The 26,810-nt window shown below is 39.1% G+C and overlaps 1 protein-coding gene and 1 non-coding gene across 5 annotated transcripts in view; one reads left to right on the top strand and one right to left on the bottom strand.

The window, feature by feature from the left end:
• prpf6 (PRP6 pre-mRNA processing factor 6 homolog (S. cerevisiae)) overlaps positions 1–26,810 on the top strand; it is a 52,307-nt gene that overhangs the window by 7,095 nt on the left and 18,402 nt on the right. Inside the window, exons 5-14 of one of the 3 annotated variants that reach the window (XR_015522646.1) lie at positions 716–892; positions 4,554–4,694; positions 4,777–4,871; positions 4,961–5,117; positions 12,760–12,922; positions 15,304–15,422; positions 15,502–15,720; positions 17,372–17,494; positions 17,664–18,504; positions 18,919–20,111. Coding sequence is in view for 1 of the 3 variants with exons in the window: in NM_212655.2 (NP_997820.2) it covers positions 716–892; positions 4,554–4,694; positions 4,777–4,871; positions 4,961–5,117; positions 12,760–12,922; positions 15,304–15,422; positions 15,502–15,720; positions 17,372–17,494; positions 17,664–17,785; positions 20,581–20,719 (1,455 nt within the window). In the remaining 2 variants the exon portion in view is untranslated. Of the gene's footprint in view, positions 1–715; positions 893–4,553; positions 4,695–4,776; positions 4,872–4,960; positions 5,118–12,759; positions 12,923–15,303; positions 15,423–15,501; positions 16,143–16,795; positions 16,924–17,371; positions 17,495–17,663; positions 18,505–18,918; positions 20,112–20,580; positions 20,720–26,810 lie in introns of those variants that run through there. The other 2 variants (NM_212655.2, XR_015522647.1) reach the window with 2 other exon arrangements.
• Positions 10,683–25,914, bottom strand: LOC141380633 (uncharacterized). 2 transcript variants are annotated; one of them, XR_015523168.1, is made up of 3 exons: positions 25,383–25,914; positions 11,828–13,023; positions 10,683–11,634 (listed from the first exon to the last, which is right to left on the bottom strand). It is a non-coding gene; the product is annotated as an uncharacterized LOC141380633 (transcript). The 2 variants fall into 2 exon arrangements; XR_015523167.1 differs by having other exon boundaries at positions 10,683–11,627.

Raw genomic sequence — 26,810 nt, 5'->3', positions numbered from 1 at the left:
TGCCATGAGGGCAGTAAATAATATTTGACTAGATATTTTTCAAGACACTTCTATACAGCTTAAAGTGACTTTTAAAGGCTTAACTGGGTTAATTAGGTTAAATAGGCAGGTTAAGGTAATTAGGCAAGTTATTGTATAACGATAGTTTGTTCTGTAGACTGGAAAAAAAATTGAGGCTAAAAAAGGGGGCTAATAATTTTTGACCTTAAAATGTTTTAAAAAAAATAAAAAAATGCCTTTATTCTAACCGAAATAAAACAAATAATACTTTCTCCTGAAGAAGAAATATTATCAGACATAATGAGAACATTTCTTCGCTCTGTTTAACATCATTTTGAAAATATTTGAAAAAGAAAAAAAAATCAAAGGGGGTTTAATAATTCTCACTTTAACTGTTTGTAAATATGTAATTTGCTAAAGAAAAGGTTGATAATGCACCTTGAAAATGCACCTTAAATTTGGCTAGAAAAGGTGCGGTTGCTGACATGGCACTAAATAAAAAAAAAATACATATGCTAGAAAAGGTGCAAGAACCATAGAAGGATAATCTGAACTGAGCTCTGGAATATTGATGCAGTATTACTGAGTTAGCTGTGTTTTTTATTAAACACATGCTGTCTTTTTAACCATTGGACATTTCTTAAAGGTAATCTTATCAATATTAGAACAGTGATGTAGATGTCAATAAGCATGTTGCATTGTTTCTGTTTTCCAGAGGAAGCTGTCTGAGGTCACAGAGGATGAGTGGTTGAGTATTCCTGAGGTGGGTGATGCCAGGAACAAGCGTCAGAGGAATCCGCGCTACGAGAAGCTCACACCTGTGCCAGACAGCTTCTTTGCCAAGCACCTCCAGACCGGAGAAAACCACACCTCTGTTGACCCACTGCAAGGGGTGAGTAACAACCCGCATCACTGTAGCTAAGAAAATGTAAAGAAGAGTAAAGTAAAGTAAAGAAGAGACAGAAAATCTCACTGACTACTTTTACATGGATATCATTAATTTAATTTTTTGCATTAATTAAGGCAATAATAAGATTCCCGTTTTACATGTTATAGCACATAATTTGATTACTCTCCATGCGCCACCACACTATCCACATTTCCTCCAGAGTTTCATGTAATTTCAGGTGTTTCATTTTTTGTTTTTCGACTATAACTGCACTTTGGCACTTTCACTTTCATTCGAGAACGTTTCATGCATGCCCCCGTGACAAACGAGATATTGGATGCAACTATGAACTGCTGGAAGACTGTTGTTTTAATGGAAGTTCATACCGTATGCTAAATGGAAGAAAAAAACTCTGCATTTTACGATGCTGGTGTCTGTGGTCTGCACTGACTCGGTAGGTGCAGAGAGCATCAAATAGCTGTAGGTGTAAGTGTGTGTGTGTGTGTGTTTGGACTATCCTGTCGCAATTAAAACAAGTCTTACACGACGGTAATAGTTAGATTAGGGTGTTTACATGTCTGTACTGCACTGCAGTAATGCGACTAAAATCGGCATACTCCACATGTCTTAAATCGATTTCTCTTTACTTCGATTATGACCTTAATTGGATTAAATTAACAAAAATTGCTTTTAACATGGTTGATTTTTAATCAGAGTATTATCTTAATCGCATATAAATTTTATTATTGGTGTCCATTAGAGGTGTTAACCTACACTGGTCTCACGGTTTGGTTAAGATTATCATGCTATCGATTCGGTACAATTCGATATCTCGGTGCATTGACGATGCTTTCCATACACAGTTTTATATTTTCTTCACAGCAATTATTGTATTAAAATGTATAATTATATATTTCTATACTATTTGTAATACAATTTTGTCCTTTAATACAAACAGTCAGATATATAAACTGTACCTTTAAGCAACACAAGCATTTATAGCAAATAAGGGATGGGCGATGTTGACCAATTTGGCATTGTACGACGTCTAATGTGAAACATCGCGATGGACGATGCCATCGTCATTGGAGGTGCGGGGGTGGTTGTTAAATATCAATTAATTCATAACGAATTAATTGTAGCCTACCATTTTCCCTACCTGACCCACATGGTCTTTGCTTTACCCATAACCAAACCATAAATAAATAGTTACAAACAAGTGACATCCTGTCAATCAGGTTTTTTTTTCTGCGGGACTCTGGCATGAATAGGCACAGTGATCACCTTTACAGCTGGTGGAGGAGACGAGAGTTCGGTTGTAGTTCACTGTAGTTCATACATTTTCATTGTTTTCACTTCAAAATGATCACCACATTCGCGGATTTAGGAGACATTTATGCAGAATGCATCTTTGCACCTAAAAACGCCAAACGCAGCACTCAGGAACCGATGAACAGTTGTTATATTAGCTTGCTGAAGTAAAAAAGCCCGCACTGCTTGCCCCGCCTTTGTGTTCTTTTTATTGGCCCACTGCTCTAACTGAAAGCGAATGATTGGTTAATATCAGCTGTCAATCACTCAGACAAAGCCTTCTGCCTTCAGATGACAGAAGCTACAAGGGTGAAAATGTGAAGCGCTGAAGATGAGAGAATGAAAATAACACTGACAGATTTACCCACAGTTACTAATAATGGCACATCATGTGCTCGATGTTAATCCAACATTTACACGGTTCCGACAGTGGGTAACAGACTTCCAGTGTTTTAAGTCCGCTATGAAAATGACTAAAGCCATTCACTGTAGAGTCTGTGGGACGGGGTTTGCAGGTAACAGCGTTTGCCACTGAATTTACACATTTTAAGGACTGTATATTCATTCATTTAATCCTCACGATGCTGTCAGCCATGCAAGCGGCAGCTATATGTAACATTTAACACAGCTCATGGAAAGGCCGTTATTGCTATAAAGATGACATGCAAATAATAAGTTATATATCAATCGATGGATCGCGATGCTGGCTCAGCATCGTGAAGCTTGTTGTCCATCGTCTATCGGCACAACCCTATAGCAAATAAACAAATGTAAATATCCCACTCGCTTTATGAGCCTTGTCTACCAAGTTTTTGCACCCCTTTGGTTGCTCACGCACTCAACAGAAAGGCATTGGCTCTTACGCGCTGGCGCTCTTCACAGATTTTCGTCAAATTGGCCAGTGAAAGAGTAAGAGAGAAATGGAGTTTACTTTCATTCTCTCAACGCAGTGAAATAGGGGCTTCTGCTGTAAGTGTCAGTGAAAGACTCCAGCAAACATGCATGCAGTAAAATTGTGCATAGTTTCTGCGTTTTTAAGTAGTTGGAGTGTTGTAAATACTCGCGCTCGCCTCCTTTGCCATTGTAAGCTACGGCGACATAGCACATATAAGATAAATGACGTCAGTCATTTAATAACCGGTTATGATTGTTACTGAACCGATACTGAATTGTCCGCGTCTGCATCCTGGTGCACTGAAGAAACAATTAATTTCTACACCCCTAGTGTCCATGTAAACATACTCACTGTTTCATGTCTTTCCCATCACTGTATTCACGTTTCTCAGACTTTATATAAAATAGGCTTTTCAGGATTGTCACGTCATGGATTATTTTTTTAATTAAGGCGAGCACACTCTATATGCAATATATAATTAATATATATATAATTAATATATTTAATTAATTAATATAATTAATATATTTGCACTGTCCTTGCTGACCAAAATCTTTGGGAAATCAGCAGCAATTAAAAATAAAACTGCAAGTTCTTAAACGTATTGCTTGATTTTGAATTAAATTTGGCAATCACAAAATTTGTTTAACAAAAGTTGCAAAGACTGTGCAACACAAAAGCTGCATGCTTTTTTTTTCTTGTGAAAAAATGCTTGATGGAAATTAATCTTTTTGCACAGGGAAAAGTAGTCAGGGATATTCACATCAGGATTGGGCGGTAATATGGTAATATGGTATACCGCGGGATCTAAAAATAGCAACAGTGTCAGATTCAATACCGTTATACCTTCATAAAAACAATGCACTTAAATTGGAGACAAGTATTAAATATTAGATATTATTTATTTAATGCCTACAAATGCATGTGCGTGATTGTCATCCCGGGACAGTGTGGAGGAGAGAGAAAGAGAGGAAGAGGGTGAGGGGAGGCGAGTCACGCACCAAGTGACCTGCTGCTTGGCAGTATTTCCGGTTTCGACCGAACGAGACATGGTAAATACGAACTAGAGGTCTGCATTCCTGCTGCTGTACCACAGGAGCCGACCAGTTTTCTTGCGGTACTGGAATGAATTTACGAATAAATCACTGGAGCAGTCGGTAACTCTGGTGTAATTTGAAAGGGAGCCAACAGTTTGGTGATGCTGTCTGAGCCTTACGTCATAATTTTTTTTATTATGCACAGTATTACCAGATACCGGGGTAAAATAGGGAGGAGGTTTGACAGTATCAAAATTTGGATTACCGCCCAAGCCTAATTCACATTTGGCTTTAAGTGGGAGCCCTAGCTTTTAATACACTGACTGCATTGCATTTTATGGTTGTGATTATCCAACGAACTTGACTTTTATTAAAAAACACAAAACAACATGGTTTCTAATTAAGATGTTTGCATTTTCAGCAATTTGGTGGTCTGAACACACCCTTTCCAGGGGGCTTGAACACACCCTACCCAGGTGGCATGACACCCGATGCTGGAGAGCTGGACATGAGAAAGATCGGACAGGCCAGAAACACTCTGATGGACATGAGGCTCAGTCAGGTGATGCAACATACATCTTTTATTGAAGATTACTTTAAGGAAAGCCAAGCATTTCTTCATTGACATTTGCTGCCATCTCCAGGTGTCTGATTCTGTGAGTGGACAGACAGTTGTTGATCCTAAAGGTTACCTCACCGATCTCAACTCCATGATCCCCACATATGGAGGGGATATCAGGTATAGTGTGCTTTACATTCGATAATCGCACACTTGGATATGAGCTTTTTATTTTGTTAATCTGCCTATGCCATCCTCTGTGTGTGCAGTGATATTAAGAAAGCTCGTCTGCTCTTGAAATCAGTGAGAGAAACAAACCCGCACCACCCACCCGCTTGGATCGCTTCTGCCCGTTTGGAAGAGGTGACTGGAAAACTGCAGGTGGCCAGAAACCTGATCATGAAAGGCACTGAGATGTGTCCCAAGGTGAGTTGGGAAAGCATGAAGGAATTATGTTTAACAGTAGAATGGCAATGGGAATTTTACCGGTCACTGTTTTTCAGATATACAAAACAGACCCTAAATAAAACATTTAAAGGTGTCCTATTATGCTAAATAAGGGGTTTAAACGCAGTTATGTTGTAACAGACTGTGACTATAACCAGTTTCCAATGGTAAAAAAAAATTCATTATATTTTTTTAAAATCACACTTTGTAAAAAAAATTTAAAGACTATTGAATAACATTTTCCCTTTGTACGTATCATCGAAGGGGAAAGCCCTGCTTATTAGGGACGATTATCATAAGACATAAGTCTCCTTTTTGAATCTGCCATTATGCTGACACATAGACATTTGTTGCTCCGCCCTCTTTTGAAAAGAGGGCGGGGAGCACCATCTCATTTGAATTTAAAGTGACACTCACCAAAATGGCACAATTAGGATCACAAAGGGGTAGTTGAAAGAGTTATAAAACATTATTTGTGGGGTATTTTGAAATGTAACTCCGCAATCACACTCTAGGGACATCAGAGACTTGTTTAACATCTTTTAAAAATGGTCATAATGGGTTGTCTTTAAGCCTCTAAGTCAGATTAGGGATACATCGATATGGATTTTTTGGCTGATTTCAAAAACCGATAACTCTTAAGATTTGGAGGCCGATATACTATAGCCGATAATTATAAATATTTCAAAATGTTTGATTGCACACGAGTACATCTGGCAAACTAATAAATAAATAAGGGGAAAAAAAACATATAGCTGGTCAGTTTAAGATGGGCTATTCCATAAAAAAACCTTATAGGCTAGGGGTCTTTTGCTTATGATCACCCTCATGTTTCCCTTTTAAATGTAAGGGTGTTACATAAAAATAATAAAGTTTTAATTTATTATTGACATTTCTTTGCTGCGTCCTCCTTGATGTTTCAATTACACATAATAATCGTTACACCATACTAAACACACAGCAGCCAGTGAAGGTTGTCGAGAGTTTGTGTCACGTTTAACAGGTGTGTTTGTGCATGATAAGTGCATGTTTAGATGCCTTTATGTGTGTGAGAGACCGGGCAAAAGAGAGCTCGCTTTACTGCTTTGTTGATGCCGCAAGCGTCTTCTTTTTTTTTTTCTTCTTTTTTTTTTGGATATAATACACAATATGAAAACAACAAAAAGACATAAAACTTTACAAATTACGTGCCCACTTTTGTAGGCTTAAAACAATCTAGATAAAATAGCCTAAGCTGTATTGAAATAATTTAAAGAATTACGAAAATCAGATATAATAAAATCACATTACATAAATAAACCAATATAAAACAAACAAAAGCTATAACAATGTAGGTATATATAATACATAAATTAAGCCTTGTTTTTTAAGCCTTGTATAACTTTCATTTTACAAAGGCCTATTTAAATAAAAAATGATTTTAGATATTTAATAAACACTGGAGGAGGTTTAAAATATTATTTATAAAGTATTTGGATACGATGATATTAATGAAATCGTGCAAACAGAGCAGTTTTGGGGTGAGTGAAATCAGAAACGACGTTCTTTTCTGTCTTCCAGTCCTGTGCAGCGCTGCTTTACAAACGCATCAGGGAAAACTGCAAATAAAAAATATCTTTTATGTCCTCAAACAAGTGTTTATGTTTTTATATGATGTGGTAAAATGAAAAAATTAGATGTAGAGCTTTATTAGTGGATAGCTGCTGAGCGCCACAAAATATAGGCTATATTTTATTACTTGCTCTTATGTGCTGAAACACTGAACACTTTCCTTTACTTAAGATCTCCGAATAATCTCCGAATAAGATCTCTTAAATAAAGGGGAATTACCTTTTAAGTGCCATATAGCCTTGGGAAAAATTTGTTTGTCAAAACAAGGATGTTATAAAATACATTTCATACAGAGTTATTATCGGAGAATTTCTGTGGTTTTATATTATGGATTGATGCGCTCACTGTGCTGGGTCTCTCCGCTAGTGGCGAGACCATTGATGCACGATGCCAACAGTCGGTCGGTGAGTAAATGAATATGATGAATGAGAGCACACATGCATGTGTGTATAGACATATAATGTAATGCTGTACAGTAACGTGTAATTTGTTTATTTCGCTTCAGTTAAATCTTATCGTGATGATGCGATGGTGTGCTTTATCTGCCTGATTCCTGCTGAAGTGGGCGGGTTGTGTGACGTTTCATCCGAGGGACGTTCCGGGGGCTGGGTTTGCGTGAAGCGCTGCGAGCTACTAGCCTGACAGTGAAAACGCGACATGATTTCGGCCACACTACTCAACCTCCTGGGCAGTTGGCCCGGCCAGATAAAATCCCTGGCTCGCACTGGCCCAACAGTGGAAAAGCGGCTATTGGCAGTTTTGATGGGTGTAGATGGTTACTATGGTTTGTTTAGCGTGACATTTTTGCGTGTGGGAGCATTCGCCATGTTGCCTCCAGCATATGCATAGACAACACACTATACTCCATATAAAAGCTAGAGGCTAGTTTTTTGCACTGCAACTGAAAATCAACAGTTAAAAATACAAATTGTACCTCTTCTCACCAGGACAAACCACAAACAATCAAAAAAGCATCATTATATAGTGTCCACATGTGGTTATAATAGAAGTCAATAGGGCAAAAACAGCCACCAACATAACAAAAGGGTTGCAAATTTGCTCAAAGTTATGTTCGAGTTTTTGAAAAAGCAGTTTTCTAAAATATGTGTCAAAATAAGATTTGTCATCAGAATTTATTTGCTGAAACACAAAGAAATTTAAGGCCAAAAACACAAAATAATAACCCCAGAGTGGATTAAAACATTCCCAAAAGCACACAAAGGATTCAAAAAATATTGTGTGTCTTTGTATGCCCAATAGGGGGCAGTGTGTGTGAGTTTATGAAGCATTGAAGATTTACAGCATAAGGAATCTAGCCAGTGTTGACAGGTTGCCACAGTGATTCTTTTATAACCTGTAAAATCCCACTTCCCCAAATGCTAAATATGGTTCAAGGATAACATGAACCAGACCTAATTCTTTCACCATGACTTTTTTATGTAGGCTCTGTCATTGCATTTGTTTACTAATGCTGACTTTGGCCAGAGAGAGAAAACATTCAGACAGAGCAGAAACCATGTCAGACCTTTTGCCCTCCGTGTGTGCACAGCTTCATTAATTGTTGGGAAATTCCTGCATGCTCGTTAATCAAAGTTAGGAGTTCAACTTCCTCACATTTCAGCAGAAAAGAACAGTGACGCACACTGGCTGTCTCAAAGTCAAGTGAGCTGCCCATCAGGCATGATGTTCAGGCATGATCTGTACTTTTTAGTCATCAAACATGCCAGTTATGAATGAACATGTTGAACTGAAGGTTGATTCAAGTGGTGCTATTAAACGCTGCCATTTATTAATATTATAATATTTCAGGCGTTCTTAACATGCATGCAAACTTTTAGTCAATACCAGGATATTGTTCTTTGTACTGCAACTAAAATAAGAACTGTTTTACCATACAATTTTATGCAAAAATTATGGCACCCATCTGTATAAGAGAAGATCGCAGTAAAATGCTATTCGGTTTATAGAGAAAGCGAGATAATAGCCCCTTTCACACATACAGACCTTTCCGGAAAATTGCCGGCAATTTTCCGGAAAGGTTGTATGTGTGAACAGGTCCTTTTTGAAAATACCGGTAAATTCGTTCTGGCTATTTTCTGGAAAGAGAAGTTGTAACATTACCGGCAATTTGCCGGAATGCTGCGCTGTGTGAATGCAGAAGGAAGATTCCCGTAATAAGCGCGTGCACGTCTAGAACGGGCTGACGTGAGACGTCTGCTTTAGCCAATCACAACAGTCAGACGCGGTTTGTGAGGATAAAAGCCTTTGAATATTTTTCCAGACACATGTAGCTGCTAGAAGTTAGTCAGATCACGTTTATATGTTCTTCTTAATGCCAACTGTGTAAATAATCATCGATGAGATGCTTATGATAAGCCGTTGTTTGTTTACCTTCAAGCTTTGCGTGCGCCTATGAGCTTCTGCACACGCACATATCATGAACATCTCGACATGCGAAAGTGATCCTGCGAAAGTTCTTCACAATATTGATCATCCACAGAGTTTGTAATTTAGTCAAATGTTTACAAACACAAGCGCAGCCGTTTAAAGCTCATTTGTGGTGAATGATGTCAGAATTTACCGGTATTTTGGAATGGATGTGTGAATGCTCTTTTCCGGAAAATTTCCGTAACGTCCTCGCCTGTGTGAACATCGCTTTTTTCAATATACCGGTAAAGTCGTTCCGGAAATTTTCCAGAAATTTACCGGTATCACTGTGTGAAAGGGGCTATAGTCATGTTTTTCAGACAAAAATACGTAGTTTAGCTGTATTGAGATGTGTGAAATTTAATTGAAACTGAAAAAAAGGCTATGCAAAAGTTTGGGCATCCTTTTTCGTGTGGATTTCACAACCTGTAGTCATTTAATGCTGATTGATTACAACACAGAATTGATTTGAGTGACTCTTAACTATCCTGATACAGGTCAAACCAATCATGAAAATGGATATTTAAGATAGCTGATTGCTAACTACAAAATAGTAGCATAGGATCCCTAAAATAACTTCCTAATGATCTAAAAACTAGGACAATTCATCAACATTAATTAGGTGGATGCAAAAAGCTATCACAAAGGTTTAAAGTCTATATCTCCACAGTCAGAAATATAGTAAGAAAATGGAAGGCCCCAGGAACAGTTCTTGTGAAGGAAAGATGTGTTTGACCAAGAAAAAATATCTGAAAGGCAAAGGGCGAAGAATGGTTAGAATGGTCACAAACAAACCACAGACCACCTGCAAAGAGCTCCAGGAACAACTTGCTGCTAATAATGTCATTGTAGATAGTTCCACAGTTCAGCGCACTCTTCACAAAGAACAGCTTAATGGAAGGTGATGCAGAGGAAGACTTCTCTGCATTCTGCCAACTAGAAGATTCGTTTGAGGTATGCAAAGGCTCATCTGGACAAGCCTGAATCATTTTAGAAAAATATTCTGTAGACAGATGCCACAACCATAGGCGCTTTGCATGGTGGAAAAAGAACAAAGCATTTCAGGAGAAGAACCTGCTCCCTGCTGTAAAATATGGTGGAGGGTCCATCATTCTGTGGGGAAGTGTGGCAAGCACATGTACTAGAAACCTTGTCAGAATTACAGCAAAGGTTGCATGGATTTTACCCAGTATCAGCAGATTCTGAAGACCAATGTTTAGGAATCAGTCAAGAGGCTGAAGTTACGGCAGGGTTGTATGTTTCAGCAGGACAATGACCCAAAACACAGTTGCAGATCTACCATGGAATTCATGCTCCGACATGATACAATGTTCTGATATGGCCATCCCAGTCCCCAGACTTAAACATTATTGAGAATCTATGGGTTGGTTTGGAAAGGGCAGTTTATGGTTTGCACCCATCAAACCTGACTGAACTGGTGAAATTTTGCAGGGAAGAATGGACCAAAATGCCTTCAGCAAGAGTTCAGGGACTTATCCTTGGCAATAAGAATCAACAACAGGCTTTTATTTCAGCATAAGTTGGCTGTACAAAACATTGAAGTTATTATTCTGTTAGGGTGCCCAATTTTTTGCACCTGTCTGTTTTTGTTATTACATCTGCTGATTAAATAATTAATATGTTATGTTCTGTCAGAAGTGAATTGTTGCTTTTTCCCTAGGGTATAAAATATATCCAAATGAAATTGCTGATTTGGACAGCCAGCAGGCTATGGCTTTTGTTATGAAAATTATCAGGAGTGGAGAAATTTGTACATAAAATTGTAAATTAAAGTCTTGTTACCACTTTACAGACAGTTGTGCTAGCTTTGAAATTTAATAATAGAAAAAAGGCCTGTTTGAGTGTCTTGAGTACATTGGGTACACAAGTGTCTTGGTACATTTGGTTCAGTTAAAACAAACTGGTGTAGTGCTTCTGTTTGTGCAGTTTATTTGAAGGAACTTGAGCTCTGCCAATCATAAGTTGGTGTGCTGCCATGTCTGCCATGTTCCTGGTAGCCTGCATAAACAAAATGCATACATATGAAGAGTTCAGATGCGAACACCTCTAAGTTCTGTCTGAAATATCCATTGAAAATGAGCATTTTTCTCAGACTCTTATGTTTATGTTGAGTTATTTTATTTTAAGGACCTTTAAAAGAGTGTATTCTTTGCCATAAACTTAAATTTACTGAACCTACACACAGGACCCTGATAAAATTGATTATTTTTGAAGGAAATTTCAAATGGCTTTTAGAGGTTTTTGCATCTGAACTCTTCTAATATGGTTTAAATGTATGGTTTCATTTTGAGATGCACAGATTTTTTGCTGCTGAATATTGCAAAAAAAGAGAAAACTGGCCAAATATATGAACCACAAAAAGGTTATTTTGTGCTGCTGCACTGGCCAGTATTGCTGGTTTCACTTTCACTTAAAGCAGGGATGTCCAAACTCGGTCCTGGAGCGCCGGTGTCCTGCTGAGTTTAGCTCCAACTTGCTACAAACCACCTGCCAGGATGTTTCTAGTGTATCTAGTAAGAGCTTGATTAGCTGGTTCATGTGTGTTTAAATAAGGTTGGAGCTAAACTCTTCAGAACACCTGCCCTCCAGGACCGAGTTTGGACACCCCTGACTTAAAGGGATAGTTCAGCCAAAAATCTAAATTTGCTCACTCTCTTTACACTTCCTCAAGTTGTTCTAAACTTTTTAGGGTTGTTAGAAATATCGTTTGATACCAATCTGTATTTTAAATATGATCACTGTTGAGCACGTTCTTAAACATTGCTGATTAGCCACTGTGTTCATGCTCAACAGAAATGACTGTGGTTGGCTGTGGAGCATTTGAAAGCTGTGTCAATCAGCAGATCTGTCTATGTGCTGACATATGAGCAATCTGATGGATCACTAGTGCCTGTGACTCTGTGCTTGCACTTGGTGAACAGCGGTGAAGAGTGATGAACTGATGACCTGTACAGCCAATTATAGCCATTTCTGTTGAGCATCTGAGCACAACGACTAATCAGTGGTTAAGCATGTAAATGTTAACAGGAGATGGAGGTTTTTTAAGTTTCAGGAAAAAACCTTTAGACTTTGACAGCCCTAAAACCTTTCGAAAATAATTTCATGCTTCTGTTGAAGATAAAATTATATATTGTTGAAGAAAGCTGAAAACCATTGACTTCCATAGTAGGAAAAAACAAAATTATGGAAGTCAGTGGTTACAGGCTTCCAACTTTTTTTAATATTCATGTTCAACAGAAAAAAAATAAACTCATAATTGTTTGAAACCAGGAAAGGATTAGTAAATGATGAAAGAAATTACAGATGCATTTGAAAGCTTCACTCTGAGGTTAAACTTTGATCCAATGAATAAACAATGATTCCACAGTGCTATGAACTATATCGTCTGGTCAACTAAAAACCCAACTGGACTGTGACTTGACTAGCATTGCGTACTCTCACATTGTGATATCGATGATAAAATGATACATTGTACGGCCCTGATGAGTGTTTTATATGTGTGCATCAGCTTCACTGTGTGTGGGCATGCGTGTATAACCCGTGTTGTGTTTTGTCTGTTCAGAGTGAGGATGTTTGGCTAGAAGCTGCGCGTCTGCAGCCTGGAGACACAGCGAAAGCAGTAGTTGCCCAAGCAGTGCGACACCTCCCTCAGTCTGTGCGCATCTACATCAGAGCCGCTGAGCTGGAGACGGACATCAGGGCCAAGAAAAGAGTGCTCAGGAAAGGTCAGTCTCTCTCCGTCTCCCTCTCTTTCTTTACTTTCTCAGTCTCTCCCCTCATCAGTTTTCTCTTTCCACTGTCACTGGCTCTTTTTTCAGGTGCATACCTGTATGACAGAGACAGATGACTTGTTAGTTATGTAGGATCTTTTATCAGTCTCAGCATGTTAAACTGTCCTGAATCTCCGCCTTTATAATAAAGGATTTCTAAATAGTCTGGCACTGCTACTTCATCAATGTCTCTCCGATGATTAACTGGTTAACTCTATGTAATAATTTCAAGTAATTAGTACGGTTTTAAAAAATCTTGTTGCTCTGCCATTTTAGTAATGGCTGATTATTCATGAGATGATTTGCATAAATTGTTGGCATGGCAGTGTGGGGTTATATTTCACACACTGTGTGACCATACTGATTTTTGATTACTGATTTTTTGAAGAAGAAGCTGCATGTGTAGCGAGCATTGACTGATATCAATAGCTCTTTTAAGGGAGAAAGAGAGCCTCTGAAAGCATTGAATGTCTTTCTCTGTCCATGTTTTTGGCTCAGAATGTCATGCGAATTCTTTAGAATTTTCCAGGGGCCTCATGTACAAAGACTTGCATTCAATTCTCACAGAACTTGCATGTAAATGTGAAAAAATACCCCACCAAAATCACAAGAACAACCCTGTAGTCTCCCTCAAATAAATACATTTCAACTTGTTAATGAGATCACTTTAGGAAAAGCAAGAAATTAGTCAAATCAATCGACAAGAAAATAAACTCTATGGAGTGCTATTATTGGAGATTGGAAACATTGCCCTTTGGAAAAATAAAAGAAAAAAACTTGAGTGGGAGAGTTTGGCTGATGCTATTGTTACCCCGCCAGACCTACGCCACCCAACCCGCTCCGAACTGGTATCTTACCGCCGACCTTCCGCAGGAAATATTGAGATCTCTGTATGGCTTCATGAACAGTTTGTAAAATTGTACACCTTTTCAAAACTAAATGTGGGTCAATATGCATGTAGATGGCCTTAAGAAAGGCCACTCAACTGAGACTGCCCTGCTCTCGGTAGTGGAGGATCTCAGACTGGCTAAAGCAGACTCAAAATCATCAGTCCTCATCTTGCTGGATTTGTCAGCTGCTTTTGTCACTGTAAACCACCAGATCCTGCTATCTACGCTTGAGTCACTAGGTGTTGCAGGCACGGTTATTCAGTGGTTCGGATCTTACCTCTCTAACAGGTCATTCAGGGTGTCTTGGAGAGGAGAGGTGTCCAACCTACAGCATCTAAACACTGGGGTACGTCAGGGCTCTGTCCTTGGACCACTTCTCTTCTCCATCTACACAACATCGTTGGGATCAGTCATCCAGAAACATGGATTCTCCTACCACTGCTATGCTGATGATACCCAGCTAAACCTCTCTTTTTATCCTGATGATCCCTCGGTTCCAGCTTGCATCTCAGCCTGCCTGTCAGACATTTCACACTGGATGAAAGATCATCATCTTCAACTTAATCTCACGAAAACAGAAATGCTAGAAGTTTCTGCCAACCCGACTTTACATCACAACTTTTCAATCCAGATAGACGGGGCAACCATTACTGCATCCAAAATGGTTAAAAGCCTTGGAGTAACGATTGATGACCAACTAAACTTCTCTGACCACATCTCTAGAACTGCTCGATCATGCAGATTTGCACTCTACAACATCAGAAAGATCCGACCCTTACTATCTGAACATGCAGCTCAACTCCTTGTTCAAGCTCTTGTTCTTTCCAGACTGGACTATTGCAACTCTCTACTAGCCGGGCTCCCAGCTAACTCTATCAAGCCTCTTCAGATGCTTCAGAATGCAGCAGCACGAGTGGTCTTTAATGAACCTAAAAGAGCACATGTCACTCCGCTGCTCATCCGTTTGCACTGGCTACCAGTTGCTGCTCGCATCAAATTCAAAGCTCTGATGTTTGCTTACATAGCGATTTCTGGCTGCGCCCCTTCTTATCTGCTCTCACTTCTGCAGATTTATAGGCCCTCAAGAAACTTGCGTTCAGTGAATGATTGTCGCCTCGTGGTTCTATCCCAAAGAGGGAAGAAAACACTTTCCCGAACGCTCGCGCTCAATCTGCCAAGTTGGTGGAATGAACTCCCTAACTGCATCAGAACGGCAGAGTCACTTGCTGTCTTCAAAAAGCGACTAAAAACTCAACTATTTAGTCTCCACTTTCCTTACTAATATGCAACTCCCTCTCTGATTCCTCAACTAATTGCAAAACATATTATAGTACTAGTAAATTCTAGAGATGTATTTTGATTTTTCGCTCTACCAAAATGGTTACATAAAACATTTATTACGAGTGTGTAACTGAAACTTAATATATTCATATTTATTTTCTTCAGCTTTAGAGAATGTGTCGAAATCTGTGCGTTTGTGGAAGACAGCTGTTGAGCTGGAGGAACCAGAGGATGCTAGGATCATGTTGAGCAGAGCAGTGGAGTGCTGTCCTACCAGTGTGGAGGTACACAAACACAGCCCTACATAGCCTCTCTGTGAGCCATAAATCCGTCTGATCTCACGGTATTCCTTCTTTCCTGTAGCTCTGGCTGGCTCTGGCTCGGTTAGAGACCTATGAGAACGCTCGCCGCGTCCTGAACAAAGCCCGTGAAAACATTCCCACCGATCGGCATATCTGGATCACCGCTGCCAAGCTGGAGGAGGCCAATGGCAACACGCAGATGGTGGAGAAGATCATCGACAGAGCCATCACCTCACTGAGGGCCAACGGCGTGGAGATCAACCGCGAACAGTGGATTCAGGTCAGACATGATGGATTTTAAGGGATCGTTCACTTCAGAAGTTAAAATATGCCTATGATTTGCTCATTTCTAGACCATATGAGATGTAGTGTATTTTTTTCATCATAACTTTAAAGAGCACTAGGGTACATTGAGAGTCAATAAAACTAGTGATGCGCCGATATGGATTTTTTTGGCCGATATCGATAACCGATAACTCAGATAGCCATTAAATATAGGCCGATAATTATAAATATTTAAAAATGTTATATTTTTATACAGCAAACTTCATAAAAGATTTAACTGCTCTTATGAACTGAATAGTCTATACTCAAAGAAATAAAACTATAATATCAAAATGTAATTAAATTCAAATTTGAATAAATTCAAATATGAAAACGGATTTTGAAACAAACGTCTAGGTGTGAAAACACCCTAAGGCTGTACTCACACTATGTACAGTTGCCTCAGTCCCCCCTCCCGTCTTTCCCGACGGCCCGCACTCACATACAATCGGGCCTGGGCACGCTTACGTCAACGATGCTGCTCTGTTCAGTGAGCACTGTCGCTCAGCACAGTGGACATTTCTCTAGTTATATCGTTTCATTCGTTTGATATGCAGTCAAATATTTCGCCAAACAATCCTTAGGGATCCGGTGACATGCAGACAGATATTTCGCCGAACAGATCTGCCACTTTTGGCACTCATAAACAATCATAAAGCCCTCGTGCTGCAGGAATGAGGAGGTCTGCTGAAGGTGTGCAGCTGTCGTGCAGTGAGGGGTTTGAGTCTTTAATAAACTACGGCAGTTTGCGTTTACTGAACAGTAAGAATGAATAATTAATCTATATCAAACAGTCCCTTAAAAGTCACGTCTCGCTTTCAGTTTTGGGTTTTGGCGCGTTTTGCACTCACACTAGAAGCGTACCGCGCCAAAGCCCAAGTGAACCGCGCTCAGGCCCACCTCTTCCAACCGGGCCAGGGCCGGCCAAGTGAACCGTGCTTGAGCCTGATTCAGCGCACTCACACTTCTCAAACGATCTGGGAAACGGGCCTGGGCACGGTACGGATAGCATAGTGTGAGTACGCCCCAAGACTGTATTTGCATGCAATTGACAGACAGACGCAGCCAAAATGAAACTTTAGTGACGAGCACTGGCCCGATCTTGCCAGTAACTATACTGTCTACTGTCCCGGGCGTCTCGCACGCTGGCCCTTGGCCATCGTGCAATCCTTATTGTCGAGCCCTGTTAGGTAAGGCTTAAGGGATTCGTTCCCCCCAACCTCAATTTTAAAATTGTCACTTTTGGTATCTACGGCTACAAGGATTGCTAAAATCAAAAGATTGTATGAATAGAACTGTGAAACAAAGTTTCTAAAGCCAATTTTGCCTTGTATTTTGACTCTAAATCTGAAAAATTACACCCTCCAAAAATGGTGGAACACTGAAGTGTCTTTTCATCGGTTACATGGAATATTCTAAACTTATATTCTGAACTTATATATATATAAATATTCTGATTTAGACCACTGTTAAAAAGTAAAACCATGCAGGTCTTTTTTAGATCAGATTTATTCATGTCATATACATATGAAAGATCAACTGTTTCATGGCTGCAGTATCAGGATTTGTTTATTTCAAAGTCATGTCTCTTGTGTGATGTCTTTCAGGATGCAGAGGAGTGTGATAAGGCTGGCAGTGTGGTCACATGTCAGTCTGTGATCAGAGCTGTGATCGGGATCGGCATTGAAGAAGAGGACTGCAAACACACATGGATGGAGGACGCAGACAGTGTAAACATCCTCACACCTTTACGCAAACACAGATTATTTTCATTAAGCACCACATGCTTGTTTATAACATACGTCCCTGATCATATTTGACGATGTTAGATGTTCTGTTTAAACGGTAGTTTGGCTATTATTACTGTTGTAGATTCTGATTGGTTGTTGTGTGTTGTAGTGTGTTTCTCATGGTGCTCTGGAGTGCGCACGTGCCATCTATGCTCATGCACTCCAGGTCTTTCCCAGCAAGAAGAGTGTCTGGCTGAGGGCGGCTTATTTTGAGAAGAACAATGGGACACGGTGAGAAATACCTTCGCAGTCTGATGGCATATCCTAATAGTTTTTCTTGTAGTCTTTGCACTTGTACACTTGTCTAACTGTGTGGTATATTCTGGAAGTAGTCATAGTTTTCATGTGGGCAGTTTTTTACAATTTGAACAGCTTGCTTTTTATCCCATCAATACTTTACTGGTTTGCTGTCTCACACATATATGTTTTTAAGTTATTCTGTCCAAGATTTTGCATGAATATTTTTGTATTTGTTACTTTTTCAAAATACACTGAAAAATGCTGGGTTCTCCACAATTCCTTCAGGTTGTCCCAACACAAATTCATAGTTAACATACTTGTTTTTACAACTTTAAGTGGTTTGAATGTAAAACAATTGAGTTGACCAAAGAAACCTTAAAGGGTCATGAAACCCTCTTGTTTCAGCAGGGTGTTTTCACACCTCTACTTTGAAAAAAGTCAGCAAAGTGGGTGTGTCCAACTCTGTTTAGGGGTAGTGTCGGAGGAGCAAAAGAGGGAGGGTCTGTAAAAAATTTGCATAAAAATGGGAGTGTCGGTTTGGCCACGTGCTGAATTTTAGAGTCAAAACACACACACACACACACACACACAGGGGAGAAAGACAGTGACTTTACATGGACATCAGTAATCGAATTATTTGACAAATTATTAAATGATGGACTTTAACTGCAGTTTGCCTGGTTCATTCAGGGAATTTATTCATGCTCCTTGTGACCAGGGCCGGAGCAAGCTGAACTGCCGCCCTAGGCAAAGGACGGTCACGCCGCCCTCAAACCTAAAGTGAAACCGGGGGTCTATTCTGCCACCCTAGACGTGGCTATAACTGAGGCGCAGGTAGTTTAGGGGACGCCGCCCTCTCTATTCTGCCGCCCTAGACGCGGATATAACTGAGGCGCGGGTGGCGAGGGTAGTTTAGGGGATGCCGCTCTCTATATTCTGCCACCCTAGACGCGGATATAATTGTGGGCGTGGGTGGCAAGGATAGTTTCGGGGACGCCGCTCTCTCTATTTTGCCACCCTAGATGCGGATGAGGGCGCGGGTGGCGAGGGTAGTTTCGGGGACGCCGCCCTCTCTACTTTGCCACCCTAGGCAGTCGCCTAGGTCGCCTCTATGGAAGCGCCAGCCCTGCTCGTGACAAACAAGATATTTGATTCGAGGAACTGCTCTAAGCGTGTATTTTTCATGCAATGTTTGTTACCGCATGGCGAATGAGAGAAAAAAAAAACCCTCCGCATTTCCCAGAAACTTAGATGCACTCGGCAGGTAGTGTCAGAAAGCTGTGTGTGTTATTCCTGTCACAAAACGCGGTGAAAATCCTAAACGACGGTAAGTTTGATTGTGGTTCTAACACGTTTACACTCTGTGCAATAGTTAGTTGGATACGAACTAATTTTGCCATCTGAATAGACAAAGATCACTGGTCGCTCAATCACAAAATCTGTAGAGACAGGACAATCAACACAAACTGGAGCCGCGTCTTTATTAAGAAGAGACGAGCAGCAAATCCAGATCTCACCTTTTCCAGATGAGAAAAGCTCTTTGGTGATCAATATTCCTTAAAGGCGAATTGTTGTCGAGCGTCGCGTGTGCTGTAATCAGCACGTTTGTCTAGCTGCCCACTCATAGAGAGAAAATGAAAACAAAACCTTCACTGCAGCAAATTATAAAAGCAACAGTGCACGCTTGTTTTTGCAACACAACGCGGCGTCTCTCTGCCGTCTGAACACTGTAACATTAATGAATATTAATAAAGTTGCACAATAGAGCGCGCTGATTGGTTTGACCCAAGTCTAACTCATGCATTAATGCAGCACACTCAGACGTGATAAGGCACTCAAAAATTCGTTTCAAACTGGAAGTACGAATTAGCTCAAAATAACATTTGGAATAACAGTTGAAGTCAGAATTATTAGCCCCCCTGTTTATTTTTTTCCCCCCAATTTCTGTTTAACAGAGAGAAGATTGTTTCCGCACATTTCTAAGCATAATAGTTTTAAAAACTTATTTCTAATAACTGATTTATTTTATCTTTGTCATGATGAAAGTAAATAATATTTTTACTTGATATTTTTCAAGACACTTCTATACAGCTTAAAATGACATTTAAAGGCTTCACTAGGTTAATAAGGTGAACTAGGCAGGTTAGGGTAATTAGCCAAGTTATTGTATAACGATGGTTTGTTCTGTAGATTATCGGGGGGAAAAATGAGCTTAAAGGGGCTAATACTTTTGTCCTAAAAATGTGTTTTAAAAAATTTAAAACTGCTTTCATTTTAGCCGAAATAAAACAAATAAGACTTTCTCCAGAAGAAAAAATATTATCAGACATACTGTGAAAAAAAAAAATAAAAAGGGTGAAAATAATTCTGACTTAAACTGTATATAATATAATATAATATAATATAATATAATATAATATAATATAATATAATATAATATAATATATATATATAAAAAAAATATATATATATATGACTAAATACACATTGCAATAATTTCACATGCTGCATCTAAGGCTGTTGAGTTTTGTAGTTGCCTACGCAGTGCTGAACAGAATTTAGATCAGCATTCATTGGCTCTGTTTGAATGTTCAGGGAAACAGAAGGCTACAAGGCCTATTTAAGTTTGTCCACTTGATTTTGTTCTAGATTATTAATCTGTTCATTGTGAAAGCTTAAGAGGTGCCTTTAGGCATTGAAACACTGTCATAATCTCATGCTGCTTTTTTGTTATATTTTACAAAATATGCCTTTTCGCTTCAAATCTCTCTTTGTATTTCTCTCAGAGAGTCATTGGAGGCTCTGTTACAGAGGGCTGTAGCTCACTGTCCTAAGGCTGAGGTGTTGTGGCTGATGGGTGCTAAATCGAAATGGTTGGCTGGAGATGTTCCTGCAGCCAGAAGTATCTTGGCTCTGGCTTTCCAAGTGAGTTGTCAATTTCTTTCATAAGAATCAGAATTAAAAAGAGCTTTATTTGCCAAGTGTGCACAAACACAAGAACACAGAATGACTTTTCAATAAGTGGAAAAAAAGAAATAATTAAGCGATAAAATGGTTGTAAACTGTCAGTTGCATGATTTTAATTAATTAAATGCATTTTGCAAATTGTTCATTTAATTAATTAAATTTTAATTGCAAACAAAACAAATAATTATTCAATTAAATTAGTGATTTGTCATTTAAATCTTACTTTTTTTTTAATCAAGTTTCTTATATTTTTTAGCTTCAAATAAAGTTATTTTGATCTTTAAACTTTAGGCCTGTTAACAAGGCAAAAACACTGAACATAACTTTTTTGGTCTAATAAATTATTTTTTGCGGTATTTTAATTTATTTATTTACATTTTAGTGATTTGGATTATAGACATTCAAACCTTAAACAATTTGTTTTTAATATGGATTACAAACTAATGAAGATTTGTTGGAAGTTTTGTTTACTTTTTATGACATGAAACTTATATGAAACCATTATTTTAAAAAAAATTATTTTACTGGTCTTAAAATACTCTTATCTTATAAAAATCAACATAAACGTGCATAGTATTATTCTTGAGTTCTAGACAAGTATTTTTATATGACCATAATATTTAAAAGCATGTACATCTTTTAAAATGTCATAAATATCCTTTACTCTGACTTTGAGGAAGAAAAAAGTTTTACTGACTCCAGACTTTGTCCTAGAAATATAAAAAGCAATAATTTACAGAATACATCTAAAAGTATTGTGGTAACTGCTGGCTTTATAATTTGTACTGCATGTTATGCGATTTAATTTAATTTGAACAATTTACAAGAATTGAATAGAGAGAAAATAAATAGTTAAAATGGAAAACAAAAATGCCTGCACACTGAATCATTACAGATATTCAATTTGTTTATTTGTATAGTGCTTTTCACAATAGAAATAGTTTCAAAGCAGCTTAACAAAAGATGCACATCATTGCATTACAAGCAAATTCAGAAGGTTAAGGTCTGTAGTTACTAGTAATTTTACCTAATTAACTAGTAACTAATAACTAATAGCTTTTAACGGTTATAATTGTATACAAGTATAGTTACCCTGCAGTGATATAGTATATGGGCGATGTCTATGTGTACATATTCACTGAAGTGTATTATGTCATATCAATCATATCAATGTATATATATATATATATATATATATATATCGCAATGTGATCATTCGCAATAGTCACATTGGAGAATATACAATGTTAAATTTGTATCAAAATTTATCATTTTCATGTGCTTTTGATGCCTGTAATTGTATAGTGGTTTTAAAAGCATTCAGGTACAAGAAACTGTACCACTTATGACCTTAACTATGATTAATTTTATTTAATTATTTTTATTTTTATCATTCAGACTTAGACTTAGACTTAGACTTAGACTTAGAAAACTTTATTTATCCCGCAGGAAATTGCTTATGTAATGACTGCCATAACACACAGAACACAGAAACACAAAACCACAAGACAAAATAAATAAATTAAGTAAGTGAAATAAGTCACATAAATCCAACCAATCTATAAAAGAAAACAGCCACAATACATAAGTATACAAACTATTATATAAGATATTACACTTAAAAGAATCAGTGGTAACTAATACTAATAAGTCATATATCAAGTAATGAAAATAATATTAACCAAAACTAATATTACACATAAAACAATTACACATACAATAATTCAAGTAGTAAAGTCATTCAGCACTCATTTAAAAAACAAAGATATTGCACTAAAAATATTTAAGACCCAGTAAAAAAACGTACAAATATTGCACCTAATAGACTATTGCACATCATAGAACATAATGCACAGACTTCCACGCATTAAAACCCGTAATAATTAATTAATATATGGCACGAGCAGCAAGATATTGCATAAATTACTGTGAGGGTAAGTGACTGAGGGAGACGTTATGAAGTCTGATAGCAGTGGGAAGGAAGGATTTTCTGTGGCGTTCAGTGGAACACTTTAAGCTGGTAAGTCTGTGACTAAAGGTACTTCTCAGCTCGTCAACCACATTATAAAGAGGATGATCTACATTGTGCATAATTGACCGAAGTCTGCACAATGTTCTCTTTTCGGCCACAGTCTCCATATTGTCCAATTCCTCACCCACCACAGCGCCAGCTTTCCTAATCAATTTGTTAAATCTCTTCATATCTGCCACTTTTACACTACCACCCCAGCACACCACAGCATAGAAAATGGCACTGGCCACTACAGACTCATAGAACATACGCAACATGGTGTTGCAGACTCTAAAAGATCGGAGTTTACGTAGGAAATACAGCCTACTTTGACCCTTCTTATATGTGACCAGAGAGTTCTTGGACCAGTCCAGCTTATTATCAATATACACACCCAAATATTTATAGTCCTGAACAATCTCCACATCCACCCCTCTAATGGACAAGGGAGTAACTGGAGATCGCCGTGATCTTCTCAAGTCCACCACCAGTTCTTTGGTCTTTTGGATATTAAGCTGCAACTGATTCAGCTCACACCAGTCCACAAAACTGTCCACAGCCATCCTGTATTCCAAGTCGTCCCCCCCCTTAATACATCCGACTATTGCTGAATCATCTGAAAATTTTTGCAGGTGACAGCCCTCTGTGTTATATTGGAAGTCAGATGTATACAGTGTAAAGAGAAACGGTGACAAAACAGTTCCTTGCGGTGCTCCAGTGCTACACAGTACCGTATCGGACTTATTCCCCTGTAGCCGTACGTACTGTGGCCTATCAGTCAGATAGTCCATAATCCACGCAACTAAGGGAGCATGAACCTGCATAGCAGACAGTTTGCTCCCTAGCCGGGCTGGCTGAATAGTGTTAAAGGCACTGGTAAAGTCGAAAAATGTAATCCTCAGGGATGCACTCGGTTTGTCAAGATGGCTGTAGGCACGATGTAACAGGTAAATGATGGCGTCTTCCACTCCAATCTTGGCCTGGTAAGCGAACTGAAGAGAATCTTGCGCTGACCTCACTAGGGGGCGGAGAGTGCCCAAGACCAGCCTCTCAAAGACCTTCATACTGTGTGAAGTAAGTGCTACTGGCCTGTAGTCTGATGGAACACTAGGTCGCGCCTTCTTGGGTACCGGAACCAGACATGATGTTTTCCACATCACAGGAACTTTCTTAATACTGAGGCTCAAATTAAAGATCCTCAGCAGTACTCCACTTAACTGAGAAGCACACAGCTTAAGTACTTGTGTGGTTAATCCGTCTGGACCCGGTGCCTTAGCAGGATGGAGTCTGCATAATTCTCTCCTCACTTGGTCCTCAGTGATGATCATAGGTGGTTTATAAGAGTCTGAGACACCAATGAAAGGAGGAGAGGCGATGGAGGCTTCAGTTGGTACGATGGTGAAAGAGGAGGAAGGAGAGGGCATGAAGTAGGGCAAAATGCTGCAATTTGACGTGACACTATTGGGGGGAGCAGATGCACTAGGTGCAGTAAGGGCTGTGTCAGAGCTGGAGAGAGGCCTACTGTCAAACCTATTGAAAAACATATTAAACTGATTGGCCCTATCCACATCACCATCAGTTCTAGGGCTGCTGGTCTTGAAGCCAGTAATGTTCTTCATGCCTCTCCACACATACCTACTGTTATTCTGTTTCAGCTCTTGTTCCAGCTTTTTCTTATATCTCTCCTTACCCTCCTTTAACCTCACCGACAAGCGCCTCTGTACTTCCTTAGCTGCTTCCTTATCACCTGACCTGAATGCCACCTTCTTTTCATTCAGAAGGGCTTTGATATCTTTAGTGACCCATGGCTTGTTGTTAGGAAAGCAGCGTATGGATTTCAATGGTACAGTACTATCCACACAGAAGTTGATATACTCAGTGACACAGTCTGTGAGGTTATCAATGTCCATACCATGTGGCACGCACAGAGCATCCCAGTCCGTAGTCTCCATGCAGTCTTGCAGGGCTGCACTGGCCTCTTTTGACCATTCCCTCACTGTCCTAACAGTAGCTGGCTGCCGCTTTACCAGTGGTAGGTAGGTGGACTGAAGGTACACAAGATTGTGATCCGATCTACCTAGAGGTGGAATGGCTATACAGCTGTATGCCTCTTCCACATTAGCATACAGTAAGTCCAGAGTCTTATTTTCTCTGGTGGGCATTCTACATACTGTGAAAAGGTGGACAGTGTCCTGTTTAGTGAGACATGATTAAAATCGCCTGATATTAAGACGAACGCGTCCTGGTGCATTGTCTGGAGTCTAGCAGTAGCGGAGTGAATGACGTCACATGCCGTCGTCGCATTGGCCGATGGAGGAATGTAAACAACAATGGCGATCACATGTGAAAACTCTCTGGGTAGATAGTATGGACGTAGCCCCACTGCTAACAGTTCAATGTCCGGGCTACAGATACGTTCCTTGATCACAATGTGATTCGGGTGGCACCATCTTTCATTAACAAAAACAGCAAGTCCACCCCCCTTGCTCTTTCCACTCTCACGCCGAGTTCTATCCGCCCGGACACTCGAAAAGCCAGCCACGTCCACGACTGAGTCAGAAATACACTCATGCAGCCATGTCTCAGTAAAACACATCAAACTACACTCACGAAATTCTCTGTTGCATCTGACCCGTGCCGTAAGCTCGTCCATCTTATTTTCCAGTGACCTCACGTTGCCCATAACAACAGACGGCAGGTTAGGTTTATACCGTCTTCTCGGCTGCTCATCAGACAATTTCCCATTCCTCGTTCTTTTCCCTCGCACCTTCGCTCCTCCACGGCAGCCTCTCTTAGTCTTCCCCCTCCGTAACTCCGCGGGGATACCCGAGAGCACCGCACTGTGCTTCGAAGCATCCTGCCTCAACGAGATCAGCTGGTCCGGGGTATAAACAAAAACCGGACCGCAACCGCTAGCTGTGTTAGCATTAGCAGCGTGCGGCAAGCTCAAACAAAGAGCAGTAACCAGAAAAAACACAGAGATGGCTCTCTCTACCCTCATGTTTAAGGAGGGCACCGCTTACTAACACTAATAAACTAAAACAAAAGAAAATAAAAATAAAGACAACAAATTAAACCTCTAAAACACTAAGACAAGACAGAGCAGTCAAAACATGCTGCAGCAAGCTCGCGCCTGCGCATTCAGGTAATGTACTTGAATACTGTTAGACTTGGGGAACAATAAAACACTTTACTTTTGTTGTCGAACTTTTTCTAAGTTGTATTTATAGATTGTTATGCATGAAAATCCTCACAACACATGCAAATACAGAAATACACTCCAAACAGCACAGACCATATGAAATTGTTTTCATAACGTAATTTATATCGCAAGGTTAGATTTTTTTATCCAGTATTGTGCAGCCCTATATTTGTGTGTGCATGCATGTGTATGTATGTATGTATATATGTGTGTATGTGTGTGTATGTAAAGTTGAAGTCAGAATTATTAGCTTTCCTGAATTATTAGCCCCCCTGTTTATTTTTTTCCCTAATGTCTGTTTAACTGAGAGACTTTTTCAACGCATTTCTAAGCATAATAGTTTTAATAACTCATCTCAAATAACTAATTTATTTTCTCTTTGCCATGATGCCAGTAAATAATATTTGACTAGATATTTTTCAAGACATGTCTATACAGCTTAAAGTGACATTTAAAGGCTTAACTAGGTTAATTAGGTTAACTTGGCAGGTTAGGGTAATTAGGCAAGTTATTGTATAACGATGGTTTGTTCTGTAGACTATTGAAAAAATATATAGCTTAAAGGGGCTGATAATTTTGTGCCTGAAATTGTGTTTAGAAATTCAAAACTGCTTCTATTCTAGCCAAAATAAAACAAAAAAGACCTTCTCCTGAAGAAAAAAATGTTATCAGACATACTGTGAAAATTTCCTTAATCTTTTAAACATAGTATGGGAAATATTTGAAAAAAAAAAATTCAAAGGGGGCTAATAATTCTGACTTGTATGTAATGTATGTAATGTATGTTATGGATGTATGTATGTATGTATGTACAGTTGAAGTCAGAATTATTAGCC

Source organism: Danio rerio, chromosome 23, assembly GCF_052040795.2.
Source record: "Danio rerio strain M-AB ecotype USA chromosome 23, GRCz13ab, whole genome shotgun sequence".
Lineage (NCBI taxonomy): Eukaryota > Metazoa > Chordata > Actinopteri > Cypriniformes > Danionidae > Danio > Danio rerio.
Note: the sequence above shows the minus strand (reverse complement) of the source record. Positions and strands in the feature narration are given on the sequence as shown.